The 27702-nt window shown below is 56.7% G+C and overlaps 12 protein-coding genes across 12 annotated transcripts; 5 read left to right on the forward strand and 7 right to left on the reverse strand.

Moving 5' to 3' along the window:
* Positions 1–421: 421 nt before the first annotated feature.
* Positions 422–1492, reverse strand: BKA78DRAFT_304577 (uncharacterized protein). The gene has a single exon (XM_066887636.1). The coding sequence runs from the start codon at positions 1476–1478 to the stop codon at positions 900–902; it is 579 nt and encodes a 192-aa protein (XP_066747264.1). The 5' UTR covers positions 1479–1492; the 3' UTR covers positions 422–899.
* A 3308-nt stretch (positions 1493–4800) lies between these two features.
* On the forward strand, positions 4801–5798 carry BKA78DRAFT_68661 (uncharacterized protein). The gene has a single exon (XM_066893580.1). The coding sequence runs from the start codon at positions 5050–5052 to the stop codon at positions 5617–5619; it is 570 nt and encodes a 189-aa protein (XP_066747265.1). The 5' UTR covers positions 4801–5049; the 3' UTR covers positions 5620–5798.
* Positions 5799–5976: 178 nt separating this feature from the next.
* BKA78DRAFT_349473 (uncharacterized protein) lies at positions 5977–8524 on the reverse strand (the record flags this gene model as incomplete). The annotated part of the gene is made up of 2 exons (XM_066890814.1): positions 5977–8459; positions 8512–8524. 2 exons carry the CDS (start codon positions 8522–8524, stop codon positions 5977–5979), a joined length of 2496 nt encoding a protein of 831 aa, XP_066747266.1.
* A 533-nt stretch (positions 8525–9057) lies between these two features.
* Positions 9058–9802, forward strand: BKA78DRAFT_246742 (translation machinery-associated protein 16; the record flags this gene model as incomplete). The annotated part of the gene is made up of 2 exons (XM_066884237.1): positions 9058–9250; positions 9450–9802. 2 exons carry the CDS (start codon positions 9058–9060, stop codon positions 9800–9802), a joined length of 546 nt encoding a protein of 181 aa, XP_066747267.1.
* On the reverse strand, positions 9680–11068 carry BKA78DRAFT_68669 (regulatory protein-like protein suaprga1). Its single transcript, XM_066893581.1, has 3 exons — positions 10811–11068; positions 10590–10761; positions 9680–10540 (listed from the first exon to the last, which is right to left on the reverse strand). The coding sequence occupies exons 1-3, from the start codon at positions 10974–10976 to the stop codon at positions 9976–9978; spliced, it is 903 nt and encodes a 300-aa protein (XP_066747268.1). The 5' UTR covers positions 10977–11068; the 3' UTR covers positions 9680–9975.
* Positions 11069–11227: 159 nt separating this feature from the next.
* BKA78DRAFT_292123 (mitochondrial tricarboxylate transporter-like protein) lies at positions 11228–12271 on the forward strand (the record flags this gene model as incomplete). The annotated part of the gene is made up of 3 exons (XM_066886001.1): positions 11228–11257; positions 11364–11719; positions 11770–12271. The coding sequence occupies 3 exons, from the start codon at positions 11228–11230 to the stop codon at positions 12269–12271; spliced, it is 888 nt and encodes a 295-aa protein (XP_066747269.1).
* A 2808-nt stretch (positions 12272–15079) lies between these two features.
* On the reverse strand, positions 15080–16320 carry BKA78DRAFT_228573 (uncharacterized protein; the record flags this gene model as incomplete). Its single annotated transcript, XM_066883732.1, has 2 exons — positions 15080–15719; positions 15767–16320. Coding segments are annotated over 2 exons (1194 nt in total), but the record flags the coding sequence as incomplete, so codon positions are not given.
* A 1113-nt stretch (positions 16321–17433) lies between these two features.
* On the forward strand, positions 17434–20453 carry BKA78DRAFT_292125 (fungal-specific transcription factor domain-containing protein; the record flags this gene model as incomplete). The annotated part of the gene is made up of 5 exons (XM_066886002.1): positions 17434–17582; positions 17640–18078; positions 18116–18634; positions 18680–20050; positions 20103–20453. 5 exons carry the CDS (start codon positions 17434–17436, stop codon positions 20451–20453), a joined length of 2829 nt encoding a protein of 942 aa, XP_066747271.1.
* Positions 20454–21321: 868 nt separating this feature from the next.
* Positions 21322–23441, reverse strand: BKA78DRAFT_335011 (uncharacterized protein). Its single transcript, XM_066890209.1, has one exon. It carries the CDS (start codon positions 23340–23342, stop codon positions 21438–21440), a length of 1905 nt encoding a protein of 634 aa, XP_066747272.1. The 5' UTR covers positions 23343–23441; the 3' UTR covers positions 21322–21437.
* Positions 23442–23995: 554 nt separating this feature from the next.
* BKA78DRAFT_304600 (putative NADH-ubiquinone oxidoreductase 39 kDa subunit) lies at positions 23996–25456 on the reverse strand. The gene is made up of 4 exons (XM_066887637.1): positions 25328–25456; positions 25182–25276; positions 25042–25133; positions 23996–24990 (listed from the first exon to the last, which is right to left on the reverse strand). Exons 2-4 carry the CDS (start codon positions 25233–25235, stop codon positions 24255–24257), a joined length of 882 nt encoding a protein of 293 aa, XP_066747273.1. The 5' UTR covers positions 25236–25276; positions 25328–25456; the 3' UTR covers positions 23996–24254.
* On the reverse strand, positions 25262–26253 carry BKA78DRAFT_68758 (uncharacterized protein). The gene is made up of 3 exons (XM_066893582.1): positions 25505–26253; positions 25440–25453; positions 25262–25390 (listed from the first exon to the last, which is right to left on the reverse strand). Exons 1-3 carry the CDS (start codon positions 25894–25896, stop codon positions 25305–25307), a joined length of 492 nt encoding a protein of 163 aa, XP_066747274.1. The 5' UTR covers positions 25897–26253; the 3' UTR covers positions 25262–25304.
* Positions 25958–27215, forward strand: BKA78DRAFT_246044 (uncharacterized protein; the record flags this gene model as incomplete). Its single annotated transcript, XM_066884177.1, has 2 exons — positions 25958–26527; positions 26574–27215. 2 exons carry the CDS (start codon positions 25958–25960, stop codon positions 27213–27215), a joined length of 1212 nt encoding a protein of 403 aa, XP_066747275.1.
* Positions 27216–27702: the final 487 nt, after the last annotated feature.

Consider the following 27702-nt stretch of genomic DNA (forward strand, 5'->3'; position numbering starts at 1 on the left):
CCAGCTACATCATCATAGTTCCAAGCCCACCACCACCAATCTTGGTCGTTTCGTTTCGCAGCGCTCATGTTGCGCATCCACGCGGTATTTCCCTGCCCCTAGCACCGCCGCATTTCCCTGCCCTACCGACCCTGCCCTCCAAGTTTCAACCCATGGCACGCATGCATGAATGGACATTGCCCGGACGTACATTACCGCATGCACGCACAAGCAAGCAGCAAGCTTAGCGCGGCGGCGGTCTGGACTTGGGCCTGGGGAGAGAGTCCAGTCACCAGTGCCGCCCATTGGAGAGTGGAGAGTGGAGAGTGGAGACTGAGAAGTTGGAACAACCCCTGCGCCCGCCATGTACCTACTGTGCGACCAACCGACGCAGTTCTATTCCTTGCTTGGGTTTTGCCCCAGCAGCCGGCCCATCGTCTATCCATGGATGCGGCGCTTTCGTCCATCGCCCAAGCCCTCTTTTGTTTTGTATGTATTGTACCAAAACGACCGCTTGCGCGCAGAGACTGATTGCAGCAGGGCAGCGAGCCAGAGCGGCGACCCGCCTTGTCAGACCAGACGCGACAATCCACCCAGCCACGACGATTACCCAGAAAGCTGTATGTACGTGTGTACTTGGAACTGAAGCGACGGGAGCCACCTGCCGCTCCGCTGTGAGTGACGCGACGCCGACGCGCCCTGCCTTGCCCTCGCGCCGTGGCACCACACCTTGACCGAGCGGGCTGCAAGGACAGCACGTCCGCACGGTCATGTCCAGCAGCTCGAGAGCAGGGGTGCTGGCCAACGACGACGGCGGCGACGATGTGCTGTGCATATGCCGACCGACCGACTGCACCACCACCGGTCGGCCATGTACGTGCCCAACCGACCGGCTGGCTGGCTTCTTGCTTGTGCATTTGTCAAAGACAAGAATCAAGACCCAAGAGAGAGCAAATGCTCGCAGAATCCATCTCGTAGTACTCTCCTGCCCACAGAACAGACGGCTTAGCAAACATTCGAACCATTTTCTCTTCTCCACTCGGTTTTCTTTTCTCCACTCGTCCGCCCAGCCACACCGGGCATCCATCAGTCATCTCATCTAGCTTATCTTTCGTCTCTCCTCCTTCTCCTTCTGTCTCGTCTCCACCTCTGCTCTCCTCTGCGCAAAGTAAACAACCCAGCCACCACCTCATCAACAACAACGTCGAAACGGCAAGGTGGGCGCTGGATCCATGTGGGGCGTCGGCCCGCAGGCGCCGGCCGTGGCACGGCGTGGTCTGAGAACCTGGGGGATAGACACCGAGCTGGACGGACGCCGCAGCACTGGCCGCGGCGCGGTGCGGTCGTGATGCCTGTCTGGAGGTGGCGACGACCTGACTGACGAGGTGGGTGAATACATAGTGTAGGAGAAGATGAAGAGAGGGGCAGGCAGAGAAGATGAAAGACTGGATGGATAATACATGGAGGACGCGTAGTATGTGCGGGCATCGTGCGTACATACATGGATTGCAGGTACCACGCACGCATGCAAGTTGCAGGGATGCGATCAAGATTTGCAGCAACTGCAGGCTTGCAGGCTTGCGGTGGTGCCTGAGACGGCGCCCGCTGCTGATGGATGGCCGTTGCTTAGCTGAGAAGCTTGATTGGCGTGGCTTTTGTTTCCCGTTGTATTTTCTTTTTTTTCTCCGACGGCTGGGAGGCTGGGCGTGTGCATCTATCCATCTCCACAGGCACCCGACAGCATCCAACACCACTGACAGTGGCAATGGATGAATTCGTCGGTCGGTCGAAGCATTGGATGTGTGAGCTTGTCGCACGCACCTGTCCACCACAGCGCGTCTAATTTTACCAGGCTGCCGTCCCCCCCTCCATCAACGGACATCTTCCCATCCGATCCGGGTCGAGAACGGTCACTACTTAATGACTAGTGACTGGAATACCTGACTACCTACATGGCGAGATGGCTGGACGAGCGGGAAATGGTGTTGTACTCACACGGCGGCGGATAAATGCTGCCCTGATTCCTTGTGTTCAGCCACTAATACTGCTTTAGACAAAATTGGAAATCAGTCACACACAGACGACGGCCTCCAGACGGGCCTACTCCTCGAAACGGTCATCTTCTTGAGCCACAACGGCGCGGGGCTGGCTGGCTGATTTCTCCACTGCCTCTCTCGATGGGCAAAGAAACAATGTACGATCGAGTAGAGCGACGTCGATTCAAACTCGCCCCCAGGGTCCGGTCCGGTCCCAGAATCAACCCTGTCCTGCGCCGCGCCGCGCCGGCTGAGGCGTCCTCGGCGTCGCCGCTGACCTGACAACCTTGATGGGATCCCCCACGTCACCCGTCTACCGCATTCCATTCCTCGAGCATCTCCTCGACACCACCGAAGATAACGACGAAGACGACGGATCCGTCTGCCATTTGGCCGTTCTCGCCACCCACCGCTTCTCTCTGCGTTCCTTCTGCGCGCGTGCAAGCGGCGAGCGAGCGGGCGCGCGGCAGCGTCATCATTTGCGTCCCCGTTCTCCTTGCTTCCTCTCGCCGTGTCGTCGACAGACGAAGGACATGAGGGTGGCAAATGGGCAAGCAACAATTGCGACGCGACGGCAACACGGCGAGCGAAAGAACCAAGACGGCCCGCGAAAACGGCTTCGGCTGCTTTGTTGCCCGGGGCTGGTGGGCTTGTGGGCGGTCTGTTGTTACGCAAGATCGGATCGGTGTCGTCTGGTCTGGCCTGGTCTGGTGGGCTCGTTGGAGGCTCCTCAGTGTATCCATCGGTTTTCCGTGCGCTAGGGAGCTTGTCCATCCATCATCCCTTGGCTTGGAGGCGTAAAAAGCGCCTGGGCATGTGGTTGTGATTCACAATCAGTAGGTAGAGGTAGGTTGACAAGTTGGCGTGTCTGGTGGATAATGGCTGGAAGGGGACAGGAGTCGGCTTTCTTTTCTCTCGCCGCCTCTCGTCTCCAATCTCTGCTTTCTACCACCTCACAATTTCTTTTCGCTCCGTCTTTTCCTTTTGTCAACGCCCTCTACGGGCAGTGCCGCGGTACAAGCAGGAAGCCGACCAACAGCCAACCTAGGCGGCCAACTCTGGTGGCGCCCGTCCGCTCTGTTCCATGTGCACGCCTTGGACTTCCCAAGCCGGCAGGCGCGAGCGACTGCGCTACCGCTCTGTGCCACTGTGGCGGCGCCGGCTGTCTTGTTTCGTCTCGTTTCGTTTCACTCTAACGTGGCACGGCAGCAGGTCGTCCTTTTCTAATTAAGCAGTCGCTGGGTGCAAGGGTGTGCCAGATGATGGCGAGGCGGAAGAGGAGGCAGGAAGGGAACGATTCCATATGGCTTTCCTCCACGCGATGAAGAGGGAGAGCTGGAGAAGTTTGAGATTTTCGAGACACCACGCTCGACTGGTTCGCCACCTGCCTACCTACCTTGCCTTTCCTCGTCACCGCCGTCATCGCCACACCCTGAAGCTCGCCTTTTCCTAATGTCGCTCTTTCTGTACGACCACACAAAACAAGGCACGGCACGGCGCAGCGTGCGGCCGTGTCATCTCCCTCCCTGAAATCAGGCCAAATTGGAGACCAGCCAACACCAGCCTCCCTCGCTCCACGCCTCCAATGGCCCCATCATGGCAGAGAGGTGGACACGGCGCTGTTGCGACTCTGCGTCGTGTGCAGTCGCTCCACACTCGAGAGTGCAGAATCCAGACCACGAAAAAACAGAACATCCGAGGCAGATGGGCATTCATCAGCCACAAATTGCGACGGGCCATGCACTAGCTGCTCTGCTCTTCCCTGTCATGCCCTGTCCTACCCCAGTTGACTACTTAGCACTTACATACCCGTCTGCCCACAGTGAGGGGTGCATTAGGCAGGTTGCTGCTTCGTACCTAGTGCGGCGCACCGCCACGCAGCGTCGGGCAGCGTCCGTCCGCCCGTCCGCCCGTCCGTAGTCCGTTATCCATCTTGCATGGCGATTGGCGTATGTATGTACCGTACATCGATCCTCATGCACCGATTGACGCTCGTCTGCCTACCTGCCACTCAGCCACTCACTCACTCAGTCTTGACAGAGGCAGCTTGCTCCGTCAGGGGACGCAGCGTCATTCTTTCGTCTCCTTTCCCATTGCTTGAGACGTTGTTGAGCACGCATTTCGTTCGAATGGGGTTTCGTTTGAATCCAGAGTCACATAACTGCGGAGCCATGAGGCTGCCTGGGGCATGATCCCATCCGCCCACCACCGCCGCGTTATCAAAAAACCTCAATTCCAATCCCAATCCCAACCTCCGGACACACACACGGCTCAAAGTCAAGTCTGAAATCTTCGTCCACACCAACCACCACGGCGCGGCCTCCTCTTCACACACCAAACCAGAAAACAGCCTACGTACCCCAAAACATGCGCAACATGTATACCACACATGCCCTATCCACCAGCAGCACAGCAGCGGCAACACGACGAAAACATTGCAGCCAGCCCATTGCCCAGGATGGTAGCTGTCTGTCTGCAATCTTTCTCATATCAGGAAGCCTCCAACTGTTGTCCAGTCATGGGCAAGAAGACTAGATAAGCAAAGTGGATTATGGAGAGGAGAGAGGTACATATGCTACGCAAGCAAGGTAGAGTGAGGAATGGAATGGTGGGAACGGAACAGTAGGGTGGGAGAGGCGGGCAGGCCTCTTGCTTGCATCGTCAAACCAAGTAGTATATATATAGATGTGTGTGCACGTGGCCACCACTTGGAGCAAGCACATCTCTCAAAAGGATACCCCTCCACAAGCTGCTGGATTCCACAAGGTTATTTTCTCCCCCACAGACAGCACAGAAGAGATTTCTGCTTTGACCTCCCTTCCTGGTCTCCTCCCTCCATCATCTCTCCTACATACCTAGCGTCCATCATCCACCACCTCGATTGGACAGAGACAGACAAGACGACGGAACAACTGCCACATGTCAGATACATAGCTCGCGTCGTCTGTGGTCTCCAGCGCCTTGATCTCTTGTTTAAGTTTTAAGTGCGGCTTGGAATTAGACACTCTCTGCATTCATTCCCTCTACTTCCAAAATGCCGAGGATACTGCGCGAGAAAGACGACTCCGCGTGGTTTGGCTTGCTTTGTCCCCCTATGCTGCATCTATTTTCCCACCACCGCCACATGGTATTTGCAGTCCTCCACCACTGGCGCTGCGTCTCGTCTTCTCGTCTTCTCGCCTTGATTCGAGTCAGAACAAACGAGGCGAGGCCAAGCACTTTCCTTAGTTGCCCCCGTTTGCATCTCTGTTCAGAGCTTTTTTGCTTTTTCTTCTGTTTAACGTGCTTTTCTACCAACCTACTATATCTGTTTTCTGTGTTTTCCACTGCCTCGCCTTATCCTATCCCATTCCATCCCATCCCATCTCGTCGTTTCGTTACCATTGGAAGTATCCTACATACCTACCTACCTACGTGCCGGACGAAAGAAACGCGACGCACATGCATGCGTCGGGTGAAGGAAAAAAAAGAAGCAGACCCAAAAGGAGAAAACGGGACACCAGCTACACCGATTACACCATCACTACCACCACCACCACCACCACGCCGCATCCACGCACGCACGATGGCACATGCCCTGCCCAACTCCCACCTCGCCTGCTAGACGACCGAATCCCACCCATCTCATATGCACCCGCCTCGCCAAATCGTACAGTGATTTTGAGATGAAGCCTTACGCCGCGAGGAAGAGCAAAAAGGGGGTGGAAGGAATAACAAGGCAAGAAAAAAAGGGGAAGACGCAGGCCGCGAAGGAGAAGCAAGCAAGCAAGCAAGAAAGCCTGGTCTGTGACGCACGAACGCGAAGAAGGTCTGCAAGCTCAAAACGCCGCGGGTGTGGGCGATCGCACCAATGACGGACAAAGGGAGGGAGGACGGCGATGGGGAGGACAGTGGGTGCTACATGTGCAAGTGGAGGTCGTGGTGATGATGAGGAGACGAGATGGACAGAGCGACTCGTCTCTCACTCGTCAGCGCGGTCGGCGTCGAAGCGGAAGCGGGCGAGGTTCATCTGCGGCGTTGATTTGGAATCATGGGGTCGATCGTTATTGTCGTCGTCATCGTCGTTGTCTTCGCTAAGCGCGCCATCGCCCTCGCTCTCGCTGTCAGGCACGACCAGGAGGTCTTCGCTGCCTTTGCCTTTGGCTGATGACGATGCTGCCTGCTGCCTGTGGCGAGGCGGGGGTGGTGGTGTATAAGGAGGAGGCGACGAGGAGAAGACGCTCTTGCGCTCGCGTTTCTTCGGGGAGAGCTTGGCGACGATGGCGTCGAGCTGATTGACGGTGTCTGCGATGGCAGTCTTGTCCTTGCTTGAGACAACAGTTGAAGGCAGCTCGTCATCATCAGAGTTTGCGCTGCTCGAGACAGCGGCGGCGCCGTCAGGCGTGATGCCGGAAAAGGATTCAGGGGATCCGGGGGAAGGAGGCTTAGATATCGAGACCTTTGCTCCACTCAGGGGCTTGGAAGATGCGTGCTTGTTCTTGCTCCACGAAAACTCGGCTATGTTGGCTTTGCTGAATGCCTGCTTTGCTATACGGCCGAGAGACGACGTGGGCTTTGAGTTGACAAACGACTCGAGAGGCTTCCGGGCAGCCTTGCTCTTCTTCTTTTCAATTCGATGGGGAGGAGAGTTCGGCTTGGGCGGCGTGGTCGTGTACGCAAACATTTCTTCGAGCTGACGGAACTTTCCAGGCAAGGCATCGTCAATGGAAGAAGAGCGTTGGGAATCTTCAACCTCAGTCTGGCTGTTGTAACACGTGTCGGGAGTGTTTGTTGCCTCGCGCTCAGACGGCTTGGATCGGCTTGAGGATAGCGAAGGCTTAGGACCCGTGTCTTCTGCAGCGTGAGGGCCATTTTCAGGACACTTTTCGCTGCTTGCCGATGGAGTTTGGCTAGGGTCAGGAATCTGAGCCATGGCCTCTTCAATCGAGTCATCTGAAAAGATGCCAAAGTCATGAGACGCCCGTCTCTTCGAGCCAGTTCTATTGGCCGAAGGACTAGAATCGGGAACAGCATCGTCAAAGAACCGACTGCTCCCCTCCTCAACACGATATCCATCTTCACCACCCAGTATAGCCAGCGAGTCGGAACAGAGTCTTTGGCGCTTCGCCGGACGCTGTATTGACCGCCCAAGTATTGGAGTAGACACAACGCGTTGCGATGTCTGGCGCGGCGCAGAGGCAGGCACTGTTCGACTTTGTGGGAGGGTAGGACGAGATGGCGCAGGCGAAGCACTCCAGCTGCCTCGGTTTCGTTCGTGATTCTGCTGGAGGAGCTGCTGCTGGCTGGGAGAAGGAGTGAAGAGGTTGATGTCGAGCTCGGCGAGGGGTATGCGGCGCGGCTTGAAGAACGAGTCGATTGATTTGCTCTTCTTCAAATCCGGAGTCTGAACCAGAGTCTGCCTAGTTCTGGGCATTATGGGCCTGCTCGGTGGGCACATGGTGCCAGGAACAGCAAGACGCTCCTTGGTGTTGGGGTGGAGATCCCCTGTTGCGACTCCAACGGCAACCTCGGGATCGTAGTGACGGCCAATGTACAGAGCCTCGGCCAGACGAATAGAGGAATCAGGCTCAGTGAAGTTGACGAGACGCTTCGCTTCAGGGCAATAGACCCACTGGTACAAAAAAGTCATTTCGGCCTGCACAAAGTCCTTTGCATAGCCCTCGGGAACCTTGAACTTGCCATCAAACTGAAGCTGGCGCAGGAGCCTGTCGACCGTCTTGTGTTTGCGGAGGAGGCGGTAGGCAGTCATCAAGCCCATCTTGCTAATGTTTGGCAAATAGTCACAGCCACTCAAGATGGCCATCTTCCTAAACTCGGCATCAGTCCAGCCGACAAAGCTAACGTCCTTGCAAGCGGTAAAGTCGTTGCGGTTGATGACGATGCTCTCGCCATACGGATCCAGCTTTGTTATGAGGCACTTGGCGCCAAAGACGAGAAGATCAGAATCCTCGGAGACGATGCCCTGAATGAGACCCTTTCGTTCGAGGTATACCAGCTGCGAGTCTGCCTCGTAGGGAGCCACGACATAGTCGATATTCATTTGCTTCAGCTCCTCGATCAAAGCCTTTGCCATTTCAGGGGTGACGTCGACGGCCTTTTGGAGTTCGGAGTGGGCCTGCGAGGTCTTGCCCAACTTGAGCAATTCCATGCCCTGCCTCTTGCTATCTCTCCTCTTGGCGGCTCGCTCCTCGTTGGTGGCATCCTTGCCGGGCAGGTGATCGCCGTCAAAGACAATGTAGGGCGTGACGCCAAAGTGGATGAGCATGCGCACACGGTGCAAGCAAAAGTCAATGTGCTTGCGGGTCGGCTTGTCCAGAGCCAGATCAATGGCACAGGCCACGATGCCGCGGTGCAGCCAGCCGTAGGCGTCTACGCCAATCGTCTTGCCCGAGAATTCCCTGAGGTGACATGGTTTGTGGATCGACTTGAGAAGCGGAAGCAGTCCTTGCATACGTTAGCAAAAGAAGTCATTCCATCCTGACATGCGAGACAGTACCGGAGATGCCCATGGTGGCGGCGAACCAGCGGCGAGACTCGACCGCAGCTTCGAGACGGGCAACGACAGGTTGGCTTAGTAGTCCGACATGTTTTGGACCCTCTTTGAATGGAAAGGAATTAGTGATTGGAGTGGGCGGCACGGTGGAACAGAGTCTTGAAGGGTTTTGTGGTGGATGAGAGGTTGCGGGCGGATCGCTGACGCGCCTGCGATTCCCAGACGCGTCCAAGCGGACCCCGGTTGACGCCACACGCGCACGTCAAGGTTGGCGCTCCAAAGGCAAGTCGGCCTCTATCGTAAACCGCCGTGTTGCACTTTCTGCGAATCCACCAATCGAAAAAGGGGTAACATACAATTCTCTCAATCCCAGACGCCTCGAAAACACCCCCTGACGCCTGCATCCACCCCTGTAAAGATCTCGACGGCCCCCACGACGCCACACCTCTTCCCTCACCGCCCCGCCCACCGCTCAGCCCATCCCAAAAAATATCACCACCACGACTTCACCATCACCAACACACCTCTCGACCTCTCCCACCTGCCAAAATGCCCAAATCGCTCGCCAAAGTCTCCAAGAAAATCACAAACAAGCGCAAGCATGCCGGCAAGGCCAGCGCCATGCACGAGCACAGCCGCGACTCGCGCCGCCTGCAGCGCGCCGCCGCCCGCGATACGCGCCTCGTCAAGACGCTCGACTCGCGCAGCAGGCAGAACATGCCGTACCGTACGACAAGCCCCTGTCCTTGCGCGTGCACATTTCGCGCCCAACAATCCCTTCCCGCCGCCTCCCCGCGCCGTCATTCTTGTCCACCAGCCGCGCAAGGATTCCGGCCCGGCGAGGCGGGCCACGGATTCCAGATTCGCTCCCTATAGTCCAGACGGTCCGGCTTGCTGACATGACGATGACTCTACAGTGGAGAGAATAGCACACTTCAAAGACGCCCTCGCAACGACTTTCTCGACCGCGACCGCCCTCGCCCAACCCGACATCCACGACCTCATCGTCTCGTGCATCGCGCGCGATGCCGACGAGCTCGAACAGCTCCACTCGACGCGGAGGGCTGGCCGGCCGCCCAGCTCGCGCGAGCAGCTGCTGGAGCAGCGGGTCGAGCGCGAGAACAAGGAGTTTGATGGCGGCTTCTACCTGCCCGACCTCGAGGACGCAGACACGGTCGACAAGGTGCGAGGGTGGGATGGCGAGTGGGTCAGTTGCAACAGCATGAAGTTTGTCAGAGTGACTCGCGAGGGCGAGAGGAGAGAGAGCGCGTGGCCGCCCAATGGCTTGAGTTGAGGCAAAAAGCTGGGTGAACAGGAAAATTTATGATACCACGTTGAATGGGAAGAAAAAAAGGTTGTATTTGATTGGTATTCCTACAAGTGGACGGCCCAGCACCTCGCTTCGGCAGTAAGAGACTAGAGTGGTGAATTTCAGATTCGCAAACGACTTTTTCCTTATCCTCGCAATCAAGCCGCAACAAAGCTCTTGACGTTCTGCAGCCACCTCATGTACTCCTTTTGCTCCTTGAAGTCAATGTACTCGGGGATGAAGAGCGCCATGCTGGCATCCAAGCCTCTGTCGGTGAAGTACTTCTCGAGCAGGATTTGCAGGTCCTCGTCCAGCTGCTCAAACGGCGGGCCAGGATAGATGCCTCTCCGCGCGAATTCGGTCTGCGGGTCCTTGGGGTCGGCCATCTTGGCGTCGGGGAAGTAGTAGATGCTGTTGATATCGATGGCGGCGCTTTCGGCAACGGCGTCGACGACGAGGGCGCCCTTTTGGCCGTCCTTTTGGATGGTAATGTTGAGGTGTGCAGGGAACGACGTCTCCCCGGAGTCGCCGTACTCGTCAGTCTCCTCGGGCTCGACCTCGACATTGCCGTCAGCGGTGCGGCCCTTGGCGACAGAGCCCTTGGTGTTGGCGCCGCCAGACTGCGCGTTGAAGTCGTCCTCCAGCGCCGGGTCGTCAAAGGCACCAGGCTGCTCCTCTTCCGGCATCTCGCTAATGTCGGCCGTGGTGAAGCGCACAGTGATGCTGCAAACGCGTTAGATGGTAGCCGAATCCAGGAGCTCATCACACATACGTCTCGTTGTTGTATTTGCGCGTCAGGACAACGTCCTCGCTGCCGTCCTTGTCGATGACCTCGAACGGGCTGTTTTCGATAAAGTCCTTGAGCGTGGTCGAGTACGCCTCGGGCTCGGTAATGTTTTGCTCAATGCTGTATTCGTTGTCCAGCTTCGCAATCAGCTCCTCGGCTGCGCGAATTAGCTTGAGAAATCCAACGGATCAATCATGAATCCTTACAGTTGTTGGCCCTCCGCGACGAAGTCGAAAACGCAGCCATCCTGGGTGCCACCGCCGGCCTCCACGCAGCAGTCCTGGCAACCGCAGAAAACTGCGGGCGAGATGCGGTGGCGAGGCGGGAGATGGAGCGAGGCGCAGAGCGCGCAAAAGTTCTGAGAGACAGCATTGCGAATGATTAGGTGGTTGTTTCGCGATGCGATTGGAGAGGGGTGCAGAGATAGGAAGAAGATGGAGCTCATGGAAAGTCGGCGGAAGTTTCGTCGACGTGACGCTAGGTGAGCACGGGCCATCTGACCTTGGAGCTCCGGGCACGTCCGTTTTTTGGCCCACCCCACCGTCCCGCAATATCGACCTCTCCAGCGCACTACAGCTTCACCACCTACGTCCACGTTCGAGCTTGGGTTCAGAGACGGCACCATGGCGTCAGACGACCAGAAGAAGGCCAAGGTACACGACCAATCTTCAAGACCTTTTTTACGAGCAGAGTCCGACACCGGCGTCATGACCTGAGCTCGCACGACTCACAAAGAGACGAACAACTAACGCTTCATAGCCCAGCGCTCTGCGCTCCATCATTGCAGGCAGCACGGCCGGAGCCGTCGAAATCGCCATTACGTACCCCGCCGAATTCGCCAAAACGCGCTCGCAGCTGAACCGGAGGTTGCCCGACGGCAAGAAGCTGCCATGGCCGACGTTTGGACCGCAGTGGTACGCGGGGTGCACGACGCTCATCATTGGCAATTCGATCAAGGCCGGCATCCGGTTCGTGGCCTTTGACCAGTACAAGACGATGCTGGCGGACAAGGACGGCAAGGTGTCGGGCCCGGCCAACGTCATTGCTGGATTTGGTGCAGGAGTGACGGAGAGCGCCCTGGCCGTGACGCCTTTTGAGAGCATCAAGACGCAAATGTGAGAAGCGCCGTGCAAAATTGTCTCCCTGTGGATCTAACGCACGCCAGCATCGACGACCGCAAGCGAGCTCAACCACGGATGCGCGGCTTCCTGCACGGCACACGCCTCATCTACGCGGAAAAGGGACTGTCGGGCTTCTTCCAGGGCTTCGTGCCCACGACGGCCCGCCAGGCCGCCAACAGCGCGGTGCGGTTCGGCTCGTACACGTCGCTGCGGCAGCTGGCGCAGTCGTACACGTCTCCGGGCGAGAAGCTGGGCGCGGCGAGCACGTTTGGGCTGGGCGCCGTCGCAGGCGTCATCACCGTGTACGCGACCATGCCGCTGGACACGGTCAAGACGCGCATGCAGAGCCTCGAGGCGCGCGCCGAGTACCGCAACAGCCTTGTCTGCGCCGCGCGCATCTTCAAGGAGGAGGGCCTGACGACCTTTTGGGCCGGCGCCATGCCCCGGTTGGCGAGGCTGATTTTGAGCGGTGGCATCGTCTTCACCATGTATGAGAAGAGCATGGAGCTGATGGACAAGGTCGATCCTCAGAGGAAGTACATTTGAGAAACTATCTCGAAGTGAAGAAAAAGTCCAAGCCGCAGCGGAGAACAGCGGCGTCCAGGAGACATCAAAAGAGGGGGAGAATCGACTCGGCGATGCCAAAGCCAAGGGGCTGCCATTGGTTTGGCCTTGATAAAAGGGCCGCAGCACGCACGAGAAGACGAGAAGACGGAGGTCCAACAAAAAGGACGCAGTGACGGGACGACGAGCGTCGAGCCACCGCCAAAACGCACTCCCAACCGGTGGAATCACGCCGCCCTCCACCCACCGCAGACAGACGCGCACTGCAAGAGAAGAGGCGAGGCGGCGCAGCGTCCATGTAATGCTGTATGTATGTACCAACGACTGAAGACCAAACATGTACCAAATACTCCTGAAAAAGAGACAATAGACAGCGAAACTAGTCTTAGAAAAAGACAACGTGCGTCAACTTTTCCTCTTTGTAATTATGCAGTTGAAGCACTCGCGTACCTGGGTAGGGTAGGTACTTGTACATGGCCAGCTGAGTCCAACTATGGCATTCTCCATGTGCGCAGTGGACAGGACGCATCTACAACCAGCCTCCGTATGTACACGTCCCATGTCAGACTTGACCGTCCGTCCACGCTACTACTACTATCACGGCCACGCCCTCGTAAAAACCAACCGCACGCACATGCTATATGCCTCCCCCTCTCCCTTCCCCTCTGCATCTACTTACTGCTTCTACCTCGTCTCATTTCGTCTCATCCTCGCGCTTCAGCTGCTCTTGCAGCCGCCAGCCGCCCTCTTATCTCCTATTTCTTCCCCCCTACGGCCCCTGTCTCCCTCTGTCTGCCGCGTCTCTCTATCCACCTCACCATCTCGCCAACCTCATCACCTCATCTTCCTCATCTCGTCTCGCCTTGTCTCATCTCATCTTGTCTCGCCCTAGGTACTTGATGCATCTCGTCCAGAATCGGATGAATGCATCACGGGGGTTTTCTTTTTGTCTTATGGACCCTCTCCTTCCCTACCCTCCTTCTTTTTCTTGATAGCAGCCTGTTTAGGAGCTGCAGCCACGCACATTACCTATTTGTATGGGCATGACAACGACACATCCAGCTCTACTTCTTCCGTTCTTTGTTCCAACACACACGCAGCGACAGGGGCGGCAGAGGACCGGGACAGCCCAAGAAGAGAAGGCGGCTCAGGAGAGGAGGTGCGGAGGCAGATATATAGGTAGAAAGCAGGGCGAGGGAGAAAGGGGAAAAGAGATGTAACCAAATAGAAAACTTGACGCGCAAGTGATGAAATAAGGCAAGACAGGCAAGACCACTTAAAAATATAATAGGTAGGATGGGATGGATCGATAGGAAGGACGGGATGGTCAAAAGAGCAGATCTGGATTGGTATTATGCCACACTACTAACCACCAAGCTGCCAAATGTCACTGCGCCCAGATCGTCTCTACCTACTACCTACACTATACACAAAAGCCTTGACCGATTCCAAGCCTCTACTCTACTAACTGTTTCTCTCTGCCTTCTTACTCCCTCCCTTTCTCCTCTATCTAAATACCCCTTCCCTTATCCTCCCTCCCCTCACCGCATAAAACAGAATCAGTCAGCCCAACGGCCAACCGAGAAAGAAAAGCAAAGAAAAGTAAAGCAATGCGGTGCGATGCGGCGCCATCAATCTCTACTGGCCCTATCTGCCCCTATCTGCCCTATCTGTCCCATCTGCCCCATCTGTCCCATATCCCTATCCACGCACCTACACTCCGCGTGCGCATCAAACGGGCGCTAGGTCCCCAGCAAGCGCCAGCCAGGGCCAGCCAGGGGTGTGTTTCGACCGCCCGGGCGACACTACCCCTGCATATCGCTCGACACCCCCTGTACAGCACCCCCTGATAAACCCTCCCTCCCTCCATACGACTTCACCTGACTACATACATACATGTAACCAAGCGCAGGCAGGCGGGCGCATTAAACATACATTGAACAGACTGCCTACTAACACCAACACATCCACCGCCGCCGCTAAACGCTGAACGCGCGGTCTGTCCGTCCACCTGCCTGTCTTTGCCCATCACGTTGGTAGGGATTGTCACTGATTCGTCTCTAATCTGTCACGCTGCACGTCCAATTGCGTCCTATACTCGTCCATTACTCCTTCTTTGTTTCTGTACATGCTCGAGGGCGCCTCGAACCGCCGTCCGTCCGTTCCCCCCGATACCCCAACCTTAGCCAGCCGTCCCAAATCCAGTTCATTCCTGTCCAATCCAGTCCAATCCAGTCCAATCCAGTCCAGTCCAAAAGATGGGGGGTATGTGATTCGCACAGCAAAGCAAGTAAAAAGAACGACGCCTACCTTAACCCTGCCTTCCCTTCAAATCCCTTCCCAGTCCCGTACTCCACTCATAATCTTATCAAATCAATTCACTTCACTTTATGAAATTCGTCATACAAGACTCTAAACGTCCAACATGCTCCTCACGCGCTGCGGCGGCGCCGACTCGATGCCCAGGGTCGTGCCGGAAATGACGCTGGCCTGGTCGCTGTTCTGGCGCGTGTTTGTGCCCGCGGTGCCGGGTCGAGAGGAGGGCGAGGGGTCGCGGAAGGGGTTGGTGTCGGCGCCGTTCCGCTCACCCTGAGCACGATCGTTTGGACTGCGCCCGCGGCTGCGGTTGCGGACGACGCCGGTGCCGCCGACGACGATGGGGGGTTGGGTTTTGACGGGGCCGAGTTCGACGTTGGTCGATGGCGTTGTGACGCCCCCCGCGCCAGCACCAGGGCCTTCTTCGGCCAGCGCACGTAGACGCTGCTCGGGCGTCAGACCGGCGCCGTTGTACTTGCGCCACCACGAGGGCTTCTTGACGAGGCCGAGGCCGGCGTCGGCGGCCTGGTCGCGCTGGCGGCGCTGCTCGATGATGATGCGGTCTTCGTTTTCGTGGACGTAGCCGGCTATGTTGAAGATGACGAGTAGCAGCACTATGGGTGCGTAGCCCAGGCCAAAGGGCCACGCGGGGTCCACGTCCTTGTTGAGCAGCGACACGTCCCAGACCCAGGCGGCGGCAATGTCGTAGACGAGGCGGAAGGCGAGGATGATGATGGCGAGGAAGAGGGCCGTGGGGCAGTGGGTGCAAAACGAGTTGATGCGTGCAAGGACGCCAGGGGTCGTCGGGCGGGGGCGGTAGTGGTGCAGGCTGTGGTGGAGGGAGAAGATGATGACGCCCCAGGCGATGACGGCTATGATGGTGCCGGTCTTGAAGCGCCCGTCTGTTGCAGTCTTTTCGGCGTAGTGGGCCTGCTGCCAATCGGAGCGCTGATATTCAATGTTGGTCCAGCTGCGGGGAATGGTCATGAAAAAGTTGAACCATGCGAAAAAGTAAAAGATCAGGGGAAGATAAAACTCGGTTTTGGCGCGCTTGTCGTCTTCTGGAAGCAAAAATGGGTCTCGATCGCAAATCTGCCTCTCTTGCCATGAGCCCCTGCGGCGTGTTAGTTTCATGTCATGTCAGAATAGAGGGTAACTGACCAGTGTCGTGTCGCCTCCCAAACCATTGCTAGGGACGCAGGGAGCATCAGGACGTAGAAGAAACATTGCAGGACGATTGATATGCTGGTGAGATAGGTGCGGTCCACATCAATGCCCGTGATGGTGCTGATCATGCCACATGCGGCGGCAAAGAGCATCCAGTACCACTGCCACCGCCTACCCACTATGCGGAAGCGCTTTTCTTCGCGCAAGAACTGGCGTCCATGCTTGCGGAGGTTGATGAGCGTAAAAATGATGCTGACGGTGAAGAGAGTGGCGAAAGAAATGCCAACTTTGGCGCGGGTGCCGATGCCGTAGTATGGGACGTAGCAAGAGGTGCCATTGATCCAGCTGCCGTTGCTCAGCATGGTGGGCTGGTATTTTCCAAATATAAGATAGCATCGCGACTTGTTTGATATGGTGCCATTGTCGTAAATGGTGTAGTTGTAGTGGTCCAAGGCGGTGCGGTTAAAGTGGACACCATTGATGAGCGTGTCTGTCGCGTTATCGCCGGAGGGGTAAGGAATTAGGTCTCGGAGTTGGAGCAGCGGCATGATGAAAAACGGCAGCACCCGGGAGGCGCGCAAGCTGTTTCGAGGGGTTTCGAGCAATGGGCAGTTTGGCGTCTGTGTGGATGGGAGAAGGTGGAGCAAACGTCTTCCGGTTTTGGGAGTCTAAGATGCGGCAGAGCGGGTCGGCTGGCCGCAATATCCGGACCGTTGTTGAATGATGACAAGAGGGTGATGCGGGGGACTGTCGCGGAGAGAGCGACGCCCGGATGGGCACGGCGATGCAAGAGGGGAGACGAGTGCAGTGGGGTCGCAAGCCTTGTTTGGTTTCAATAGAGCGAGAATGAAGTTTGGTGTGGTGGTGTTGGTGTTGTGGTCGGTGGTCGGTGGTGGAGACGCGGGCCGGCTGAAGCCGGCGAGTGACGTTGATCTACGCGACGGGCGAGTCAGTCGTCATCCTGGCCAGGCCGGGAGCCCCTGTTGGCCCAGCACCATCAGCAAAGTGAGGCATGCGACTCGAAGAGGACCAAGAGGAGAGACTTTGGCGAGGAGGGGCCGTTTGGTGCTGCCTGCGATGATCGGGAAGCTTCTGCAGGTGAAGTCTGGAATAGCGAGCGGAATGGTGGAGGCAGCAACAAAACACACCTAACAAACTGCGACCGAGGTAACAAAATAGCAGCAAGCCAGGCAAGCAAGCAGCAAGCAGCAGGCGGTGGTGGACTTTGCTCAGCCCTGGAGCTCCCCCGGCCGCTCACTCCAATTGACCTCGACCCTCCCGTCTGTCTTCAGCATTGCCGTTCCTGTCCCTAATTCACCATACTACATTAGCTCGTCACATGTCCGCAGCAAACACTCTCCTCCGCCACCACCTCAAACTCAACCTCTACTCGACTCCAGGCTCCAATACTCACCACTCGATATACATGTACTCACAATAATCTTCTCGACCTCCCGCTTAACAACCTCCCGCGTCCCACACTCGCCTCTACACGAGATCGCGGGTCCCTTACGGCCTTATATCCTGCCTGTCCTACGCACCTCACACGCCACCGACAAATCATCGCCTCTCCACCGACTCTCCAAGACATTGCCAAAACCCTCGCTACGCCCGTAAGCTTGGCCCCGCCCGCGCGCGGTCACCGCAATCAAGTCGGCTCCATGGCCTCCCCAGATTCTTCCTCCAACCCTCCCCCGCGACGCGAGAGCCCGTCGCGTCCGCCCACCGCTTCCCCCGCCGTCAAACCCCATGCTGGCCCCTCTAAAATTCGACGCCGCAATCGCTTGATTACTTCGTGCCTGGAGTGCCGGTACCTCTCCTGCGCCCTGCATCAACGATCTTCACGCTGACTGACCTGCCCGCCTAGCCGCCGCAAGCTAAAATGCGACAAACTCCATCCGTGCAGCAATTGCACCCGCTTTTCCAGAGACTGTGTCTTTCTAGCCCCCGCCCTCGATGCCGCCTCTCAGCTCAAGTTGGCCGAAATCAAGGAGAAGATGGGCTCGTTAGAGCGCACTCTCGAGGAGGACATTGCCCGAAAAGCCGTGCGCCGCTCCCGCTCCGAGTCGAGACCTGGTTCCAACTTGCCCGGCCTCGAAGGCGTCTCCAGCGAGGAAGAATTCTCAGAGGCTGAAGATGAGCGAGGTCTGGAGCCTACACCACTCGCCCTCGAAGCTGCTCCGTATGATGACGATGGTAATGACGACAATATTCTGGACCTGGGCGTGCAGTTTGGGCGCTTGAGAATTACTGAAAGAATTGGCGGTTTCGTGCGACCAAAGCTGGCTCAAGAGGTTGGTTTGGCAGTGCGTCTGCGACATGGAAAGGCTGACCATGCTCTAGTTGACTGAAGCCCTCAAAGAGGTCCCTGAATTATTCCCTGAGCCGTTGGAGCCACATCCCTTTACGAAAAAGATACATCCCAGCGCATACCTGGTCCCTGGCCCAGATTACCTCGCACCCTCGGCCAGCTTCTTCTTTGCGCCTACAGTCCGGAAAAATAGCTTGGTCCATTCTCTCCCCGCCAAATCCATGGCCGATACTTTGCTCAAGCAGTACTGGGTTGCTGTACATCCTGTTGCGCCGGCCGTGCACAGACCGTCTTTTGAGAGGCAGTATGCGGCATTCTGGAAAGATATTTCCGTCGGCGTGGAACCGCGATCGTCTCTGCAAGCCCTGATCCTGGCTGCGATGCTTTCTGCGGCCGTCAGTCTTTCGGAAGAGGTCGTGACCAACGATTATGGAACTTCGAAGCAAGAACTTGTAGAAAGTTTCAAAGAAGGGACCGAGGCTGCCTTGTCGAGAGCCAATGTTGTGCGAACAACAAAATTCGAGACATTGCAGGCGTTTGTCATGTATCTTGTGAGTGTTGGCTTTTCTTGTTGCTCCGTTTCCTAACAAGTTTAGATCCCCCTTTGCCGCAACGAAATTTCCAGGTCGCACTCTGCCTTGACTGCCATGGCCATCAGGTTGGCCGAATGCATGGGTCTGCACCGTGACGGCGCGCAGTATGGACTTTCCGCTGTTGAGACGCACGTTCGGCGTTTGGTATGGTACCAGCTCTGCTTCTTGGACATTCGAGTCTGCGATTCATGCGGACCGAGGCCGCAAATCCGCGAAGACGACTTTGACACGAAATTCCCTTTGAACGTGGACGACATGGACTTTGAGACCAACAATCCGCCCTGGCAAGACAAGGATTGCTTTACCGACATGACGATTGCACGCATGCGCTTCGAATGCACCGAAATGGCGCGTCTCATCTGGTTCGAGCGGCCTCGGATTGAAAAGAAACAGACCACCCTAACGGCAGTCCTTGCCAAGTGCCAAAACTTTCGAATCGCCATGGAGAAACGATATGGACCGATGCTAGACCCCAAGAATCCATTGCACTACATGTGGCAGTTGGTCTACAACATTTTGAGTCTAAAGCTCCACATCATGCTGCTTTTCCGATATGCCAGCAATATGCACAGGATCATGCCGGAGCGCCTGAGGCAAACGGTGCTAGGCTCTGGGACATTATTGCTGGAGAATGCCATTGTCCTCGATACAAACCCAAATCTCAAGACTTGGATCTGGTACGCGGGTACTCACCAGCAGTGGCACACGGCTCTGCTCATGCTTGCGGAAATGTACGCCAAAGAGCCGGATCCAAGCTACGAAGAGCGCGTTTGGCGCGGTCTGGACTACGCGTTTGACTTGCCTCCGAATATTTCAATCGTGGAAAAGGCCAAATTCGTCCTGGGTGGACTTCGAGACCGTACGCTCGTTTTGCAGAATCTCCGCAAGCTGCACGCGCCTACTGCAATGGACCAACCCATGGGACCACGACCATATACCATGGCCATCGACCACAGTGCTCGACTCTGGTATCCTAACCTGGCCAAGAGCGCCTTGGCGCGCATGGGCGACACGCCGCCGTCACTGTCGCCGCCGCCACAGGCTAGCTCCACGTTTGCGCCTGGCCGAGCGGCGCCAACTCAAGACCGTCATGATTCTCATTACAACCACATCCAGGAAGGAACGAATATGCCGCAGGTCCCGCCTCATGCATCCATGACGGCGTCATCGTCCTCGCACGCCCCCTATTCGTCTGCCTCGCTGCCGCCAATGGACGCCGTTACCGATCCATATGCGAGCACTGCACCGACGCCTTACAGCATGGGTAACTTGTTCAATATGAGCCCTGGGGATACGACGAGCGCGACATCTGGGTCTGTCATGGGAGCTCCTGGCAGCGGTAGTCCAGATGACCACATGCTGGACATTGATTGGGTAAGCACATCAAATGTGTACATCACATATCGTTTGCTGACTTTCAATTCAGAACGAATGGGACAAACTCTTTCCCCAGTCAATGGGCGGTGTCCCAGGAGGTGTTGTCGGCGGCGACATGTTTTCCGCGCCCGACTTCCCCTACACATCAGCCGAATCTTCAACAGCCCCTGCCACGGCTGCCACAGGCTTTCCAACCGGCATCGGCGTCCTCAACTGGGCGCACGTTGGAAAGAGCGGAGGCAGCCAAGGTCAGATGCATCCCCCTGCACTTCAGGGTCAAGGTCAAGGACAGGGGCGCGGACATGGGCATTCGGGATTACATCATGGGCAGCAAGGGTTGCACCAACATCAGCAGCAGCAGCAGCAGCAGCAGCAGCATCGACATCGCCCGTCGCATTGATTCGCCCTGTTGCTGCCACAAACCCTCGCCAATAACACGCCTTGCCGACCGCCGGCTGTTTGAGATCTTTCTTCGACGCGGAGCCATTAATTCAAAATGAGCCAACGAACACGATTCCCAAAAGTTTGCCTCCATGTGTCACCAGGGCCAAGTATAGCCGTCTCGTCCATCACCTTGTTACACGGAAAGAGCTCCTTGGACAACCCACCAACGGCGCTTGACAGCCCGAGAAACGGCATTGGTATCTGTAAGAACAAACCCACTCCCTGCACAACCAAAATCAGCAGTAGGACGCAGATTCGTCCATGCATCACTCCATCTCGTCCCATTGCGTCTGTACAAACACAAACACGTGCTTTTTCCGTCGCGTGCATGAAAGGATGATTGATTGCTTTTCAAAAGGATAGTTGGGGTTGATGGGATATTTGTACTTGTAGCTATGATGTTGGTTTGTTTGTTTGAGGGTTGGGGCTAGCGATACCATTTGAATGTTTGATGGGTTGGATTGTAGGAGCAGTATACGGTGCCGCTGATTGGCTACATATATGAATTGGCTTGGTTGCGGATAAATGTGTGTGCAGTGTGTTTGAGAAGAAGGCTTTGATGTTTTTTGTGCTGAATCTGTGAATGCAATTCATTTGTTGGTTTTTGCCTCCCTCTCTTTCTCGCCTGCCTGCCTGCCTGCTGTTTGTCTATCTGTCTGTGGGTATCTATCATCCATCTACTGACTGACTGCTCTAGAGCAGTCTTGCGATGGCCCAAAAAAAAAAAAAAAAAAAAAAGTTGCAAAAGCCACTGTTGAAGCTGAGGTGTGGCTCCTTTCTCCCTCCTCTCTTGACGGACTGGATATCCCTATGAGAAAAGAGGGAAAAAAAAAAAAAAAAAGGTACATGCCCCGGCTCCAGTGTCCCATTTCCATCTTTTTGTCTCATCTCATACTCTCCCCCTTGGCTCTCAGTCGACCTGCACTCCAAAGCAACGCCCTCAATCATCCGGATACTCCTCGCGCAAATTACTCACAAACATTCCCCTGCCGCAGCGCTCCTCCCACCTCAAAAACCACCTGCCGGCCATACCCTCCCTGAGCCAGCGCGGCGGCTCCTCCCCTGTCACCTGTATATTCTCCTGCGCGACATAGCGCAGCGTGCTGTCCTCGCACAGCACGTTGTAGAAGGCTTGGTTGCGCCCGTTGGGGAGCCCGTCGACGTTCATGCTTACGACCCATTCTTCCCCCGCCGAGCACGTGCTGTCCCAGCCGATGATGACGCCGTAGTAGCCGTAGCGCAGGTGGCGGAAGGGCGTGCCGATTGTGTGGAGGGGGAGGAGGTGTGCGGGCGTGGGAGTTGCGGTTGTTGTCGAGAGGGCAGAAGGGGATGAGCAAGAGCGCGTCTTCGGCGCCATGGTCATGCGATCGGCGACGTACTGCTCGCCAATGACGCGCGTGAAGTCCTCGCTCTCGGGCAAGTCGAAAAACAACGGGCCCATGTGTTGCTCCGCCAAAAACGTCTCCCACGGCCAGTGCTCCAGCATGAGCTGGATGACCTTGGTCATCAGAATCCTCCGCCTGTGCGTCACCATCTCGGCGCTCGCGGCAGCAGCGCGGGCCTGGGCCCCCGCCACGCCGCCGCGCCCGCCCGGGTGCTCGAGGAACGCCCACGCCCACATGGCGGCGTAGAGCGCGGCGTTGAGGTCGAGGTGGGAGCCGCGGGGGAGGAGTGTTGCGCCAGGCGGTTGGAGGGGTTCCGCTTCGTTGCCGACTTCGACCGCGCGTCGCATGTTGCGTGCGGAGCGTTCGACCATTTCGACCACGCTGGCCGCGCACAGGAAGATGGGCGTGCTGGCGGGCGACGCGCCCCAGCTGACGAGCTGGGATTCGAGGCGCGCCCGCGGCACTTCGAGCGCGTCGCGGAAGGGGTCGAGGTACATGGTGTCGAGGGAGTTGAGGGTGGAGTTGGAGTTGGGATTGGGGGTAGACGGTCCGTCGAGTGATTCGCCCACGCCCGCTTGCACGATGGCGTAAATGTGCATGGGGTAGCCGCAGGGCTTCGCATTGATGCCGAGACGCTCAGCAACGCTGCAGTAGATGGCGACGGTGACGAGCGGCAGGGCCTCATGGGTCTCGCTGGCCAGGGCGAGGCCGATGAAGTTTTGCTCGATGCGGCCGTAGCGCTCCGGCGGCACGCCCGTGAAGCCGGCCGCGCGCAGAAACGCGACAAGGCGGAGGGCGCGCTCGCGGAGGGGCAGAGAGAGGTGGTCTGGATATTGCGAGCGGAATGCCGCCGCCAGCGAGTCGAGCCGTGCCGAGATGTCGTCCAGGTCGCCGACGCCCTCGGCGCTGTCGACCACAAACAGGTCGTACGCACCCAGGGCACGCTCCAGCGACGTTGACTGACCGCGTCGCAGGCGCGCCCATTCTTTCATGGCCATGCTGCGGTGGATGGTCGTCAGGGCGGCATTGGCCCAGTACCGGCGCGCCAGGACGTCGTGTGCCTCGTCTCCCGTGCTCTTCTGCCGCAGCAGCTCGTCCTTGACGTCGTAGCCCTGGTCGGCCAGCCATTCAATGTGCGCACCGCGCTGCTTGTTCGTCGCGACGAGGTTGTCGACCAGATGGCGCGCGCGGACCTCGGTGCGCTTGCGTTGGACGAAGAGCGCGTGCCAGGGGACTTGGGCGACGGGCTGCGTCAGGAGAGCCGCATAGTTGTGCTTCGGGTGCCAATGGCGGAAGTGGACGCGGCAATTGTAGCGCCAGAGGATCTCTTGGGCGGCGGTCGTTCGGAGTCGTTTGCTCGAGAGGTGGACGGCGTTGAGGCTATCGGGGTCGAGATAGAAGAGAATGCTGGTCAAAATCTCGTCCGGGAGCGCTTGGAGAGATGGTCGTTGCTCTGCCATGGCTGGCGAATGGCTTCAATTTTTCCTCCAGGACTGCAAAATGTGGGATGTGATGCGTGTGACGTGAGGTGTTGGTGAAAAGAGGATTGAAGTGAGGTCGTTGCCCCCGCATGTATGACGATATCGGCTGGGCATTTTCGGTTGCCGATGATCGCCACGCATGGCACCCCTGCGCCTCGGACCGCAGCCCGGGGACCGTAGGACTATTCAAGACCGTATCGATGCTCTAAATCCAACACTTCTTTGCAGCGTTGATTTTCAGTGATACAGCTGTACCCAACATTGCAGTCTCGTCAATATGAAAATTCAAATTACTTTATCTTCATATTCATGGTGCGTCAGCTGTTTCCCCCCTAAAATATTATAGGTTATACGTAGGTAAAATCTTAACTAGAGAGAGTCTAGCCTTCCCTTCTAGAACCTAAGTTATGGAGATAATTCTTGAATTCAAGGAGGTAATACTTGAATTCAAGAGAAAATAGAGGTAGGTGATAGAATTAACCCTGATTTTAAAAATAATGGTCCCCTATAGACCCACCTCCCCGCGCGAAATTCAGACTGATATTCAAAAATTCGCCCCTTGACTGAACTGCGATGTTGGGTACGGCTGTACTCGTACAAACTTCACTAGATACCGTATGCAGACGCGTCACATCGCCATAGGCATTTGATGTTTTGTAGATTCTAGAATTGGTCTTTTTCGACGTTTCTCTTAGCAGCTGTCCATTCGCTCGTGTCATTCGAAGACGGTGACGGTCTAGGCCAGAGACTGCTTTTATGTACAGCGAAGAAGTAAAGGAAAAAAGGAAACCCACCGCTCAGTTTCACAAACGCTTCAAGAGGAAAATTTCAGTCAAGGAGATCTGTGTCTTTCACGCAAACGAGGAAGAAGAAAAAAATGCTGGCCGGTCACTACTGGTCGTCGAGCACGTGAATGTACTTCTTCTCCTCACGCTTCTCCTTCTCCGTCTGCGGAGGCAGGTCCATGTACGACATACTGCGGTAAGCCTTGAGGTAGCGGTACGTCAGGTTCTTGACCTCGGCGGGCTCAATGTCCAGGTCCTTGAACGTCTTGGCCAGCGGGTCGATCTTTTGGTCGATGAACTCGCGCTCCACCTGGTCGGCGCTGCCAATGGGCCACCACAGCAGCTTGTTGAGCGTCTCGGTCACGGGCTTCATGATTTGCTTGGGCACGTTGATGTGGCGGCGGTGCTTGATGATTTCCGTGTCGACGAGCTCCGCCAGTTCTGCCATGCTGTAGTTGGTCGGTCCGAAGAGCTCGTACGTCTCGGCCGCCGTCGTGTCGTCGTGGCACATTTTCTCCAGCGCCATGCCCACATCGATGACGTGCACGGGCCAGAAGCGCTGCTCCATGTTGTTGGATGTGAAGACGTTGCTGATGCGCGCGAGCTTGTTGAGAAGCTTGTCCTCAAAGCCGTACATGGGTGCCGGCCGGACAATGGTGGTCTCAGGGAATATGCTGCGGACAGCCTCCTCGCCGCGGGCCTTGGTGCGGTAGAATTCGGACGTCGAGTTCTTGTCCGCATTGAATGATGAGACATGCACGAAGCGGTCCACATCGTATTTTGCGACTGCTTCAGCAATGCGCTCTGCACCCTCAACGTGGACGTCTTCGAGGGTAAAGTTCCTATAGATGGTTCAACATGAATCGTTCGGGCACGGAAGTCGAGGAACGCACTTGGTGGAATAGTCCCGACCGACCAAGTTGTAGACAATGTCGGAGTGACGGACGCTCTCTTCGATGGAGGGGGTATTCCGGAGATCCATTTCCTATGTGTGTCAATTGATTGATGTCAGCTTGGTGTGGCATGGTCTTACGAGGAAGACGACTCTGCCCAAATCACCCGTCACCTTGAGGTGGCGCTTGGTCATTTCTTCCCGATATGGCACAACAACGGTGCATCCTTGACGTGCTGCGCCAACAATCAGTAGGTGCCATTGTCACCGGCAACGCTCGCTCATACCCAGACGGTGGACAATGTAGCGGCCCAGGAAGCCCGTGGCTCCAAACACGGTAGCAGTGTGTCCTTTTGTAGGCGTTAGCTCCAGAGGTGGGTGGGTCCGGGCAAATCAAACCTCCGAGCGATGACCTGGGAGAAGGCGTCAGCAAAGGTGGTTAATGATATCAATCCACCACGTACCTGCCACCTTGTATCCTGATAATTGGCTTGCCGGTGCGAGTGATGGCAACATCGTGGAGGCTGCGCCGGGCAAGGGAGGAGGTGAGGCTGGGACGGGCCAATGCTTTGATGAGAGCCGCGTTCGGCCCGGCGCAACTCCTGGGGAAAGCCATGGTCGATGAAGAGCGGAGAGGATCGTTGGAAGCTGTTGCGGGGAGATGCGGAGTGGTGGTTGTAGCTCCGGGGGAGCATCGAGCGTTTCGGAGCGGAAAAACTCTCGGGGTTATGTCAAGGTGATCGACGGAGCTCCGGTTGGAACCTAGGCTGCGAAGCTCAGACGCGCTCAAGCCCACCTCACGTCCACCGACCGCCGAAGCTCCACCACCATCCACCAACCTCATCACCGCCGCCATCCGTCCTCACACCCCGACCGTCGACACTTTCTCCATCCCTCATCCGCCACAGCTCGCCACCATGGCTGGACCCACGGCCAAAGACCTGGAGATGATTCCGGGATACCTCGAGGAGCAGCGCGACCAGGCCCCGGACGAGCTGCAGCACTACTTTCTGCAGTTTGAGGACTTTTGGGAGAGGAAGCTCTGGCACGAGCTGACAAACTCGCTGCTGGAGTACTTTGGACACGGCGAGAGCGCGCCGCAGCGGATAGGACTCTTCAACACCTTCATCAAGACCTTTTCCGACAAGATCAACCAGCTCAAGCTGGCCACCCTGGGATTGAGCGCGGCGTCACAATACCAAGGTATGGAATCATACTGGGATATCCGAGGAGGTTCTAATCGTCATCTAGATCTCAAGGAGCGCCTCAAGTTTCTCGAGAGTCTCGCCGACAAGGTCAACAAGCCATCATCGCAAGATGCTTACGTCTACGCAATCGTCGTGGTGGCAAGCGTCCAGCTGCAACTCCAAGACCCCCCTAGCGCGCGCAAGAAGTTGGATGAGGCCGAACACATTCTAGACTCGTTTGACACGGTCGAGACGGAGGTGCACGCTGCCTTTTACCGCGTCAATGCCGAATACTACAAGGTGAGCACAGCGCTGTCGGTTTCAAGGTCTCAACTCACAACAGCAGTCTCAGCAAGAGTTCGCCGCCTACTACAAAAACGCCCTCCTCTTCCTCGCCTGCGTCGACCTCGCCAAGCTCCCACGCGAAGAATGCATGCAGCGTGCGTACGACCTGGCCATTGCCGCGCTCGTCTCCGACTCCATCTACAACTTTGGTGAATTGCTTCTCCACCCGATCCTCGACTCTCTCGTCAACACGCCTCAGGCATGGCTTCGCGACCTCCTCTTCGCCTTCAACCGGGGTGACCTCGCTGCCTACGACGTCCTGGCAGGCAACATTTCCAAAAACGCGCTGCTCAAGGAGCACCAGCAGTTCCTGTACCAAAAGATTTCGCTGTCGGCGTTGACAGAGGCCGTGTTCCGCCGCCCGCCTCAGGACAGGTCCATGACCTTTGCCGCCATCTCGCAGGAAACAAAGGTGCAGGCAAACGAGATTGAGCACCTCATCATGAAGGCTTTGAGCTTGGGACTTCTCAGGGGAACCATCGACCAGGTGGACCAGGTGGCCAAGATCAACTGGGTCCAGCCTAAGGTGTTGGACATGAAGCAGATTGAAGGCATGAGGGGCCGACTCCGGGACTGGGACTCGAGTGTCAACCAGCTCGGCAACTGGATCGAGGGCGTCGGCAAGGACGTGTGGGCTGCTTAGACGATGGGTAGTGCTGTAGCTGAGCCGGATAGAGTGGCTCGGGAGAACCGGTGGAGGAATGCCAAGGGCAACGTGGACAATATCATGACGGTAGCGGTGGATTTGACGTTGTACAATCATCATGGTATCCGGAGTCTGCCTACTCCATGGAAAGCGCTTCTCGGTTGCGCTGATGGAATCACAGAAATCAATTCTAATACCAACTTTGCTCCTTGCTCAGGACTTTTATGAAAGACATGTCAAGTTCAAAATCCCACATCTTTGAGGTGGTTCCTCACGACGTGGCCGTCGGAGGACGATGTCAGCGAGATGAAGTCCACGCGGAACAACGGGGTCCGGCAACCCAATGATTCGAAAATTCGCCGGGCCAAAAGAGGAAGTGACAGCCAACAGCAAAAGCCCTCCAGCTGGCGTTCAGAGCGAGCTGTCTCACACTCTGTTGGCTAGCCATTCGTGCAAAGCCGAATTGCAGGCACAGTACCTACGG

This window comes from Phyllosticta capitalensis, assembly GCF_038381095.1.
Source record: "Phyllosticta capitalensis strain CBS 128856 chromosome Unknown BKA78scaffold_2, whole genome shotgun sequence".
Lineage (NCBI taxonomy): Eukaryota > Fungi > Ascomycota > Dothideomycetes > Botryosphaeriales > Phyllostictaceae > Phyllosticta > Phyllosticta capitalensis.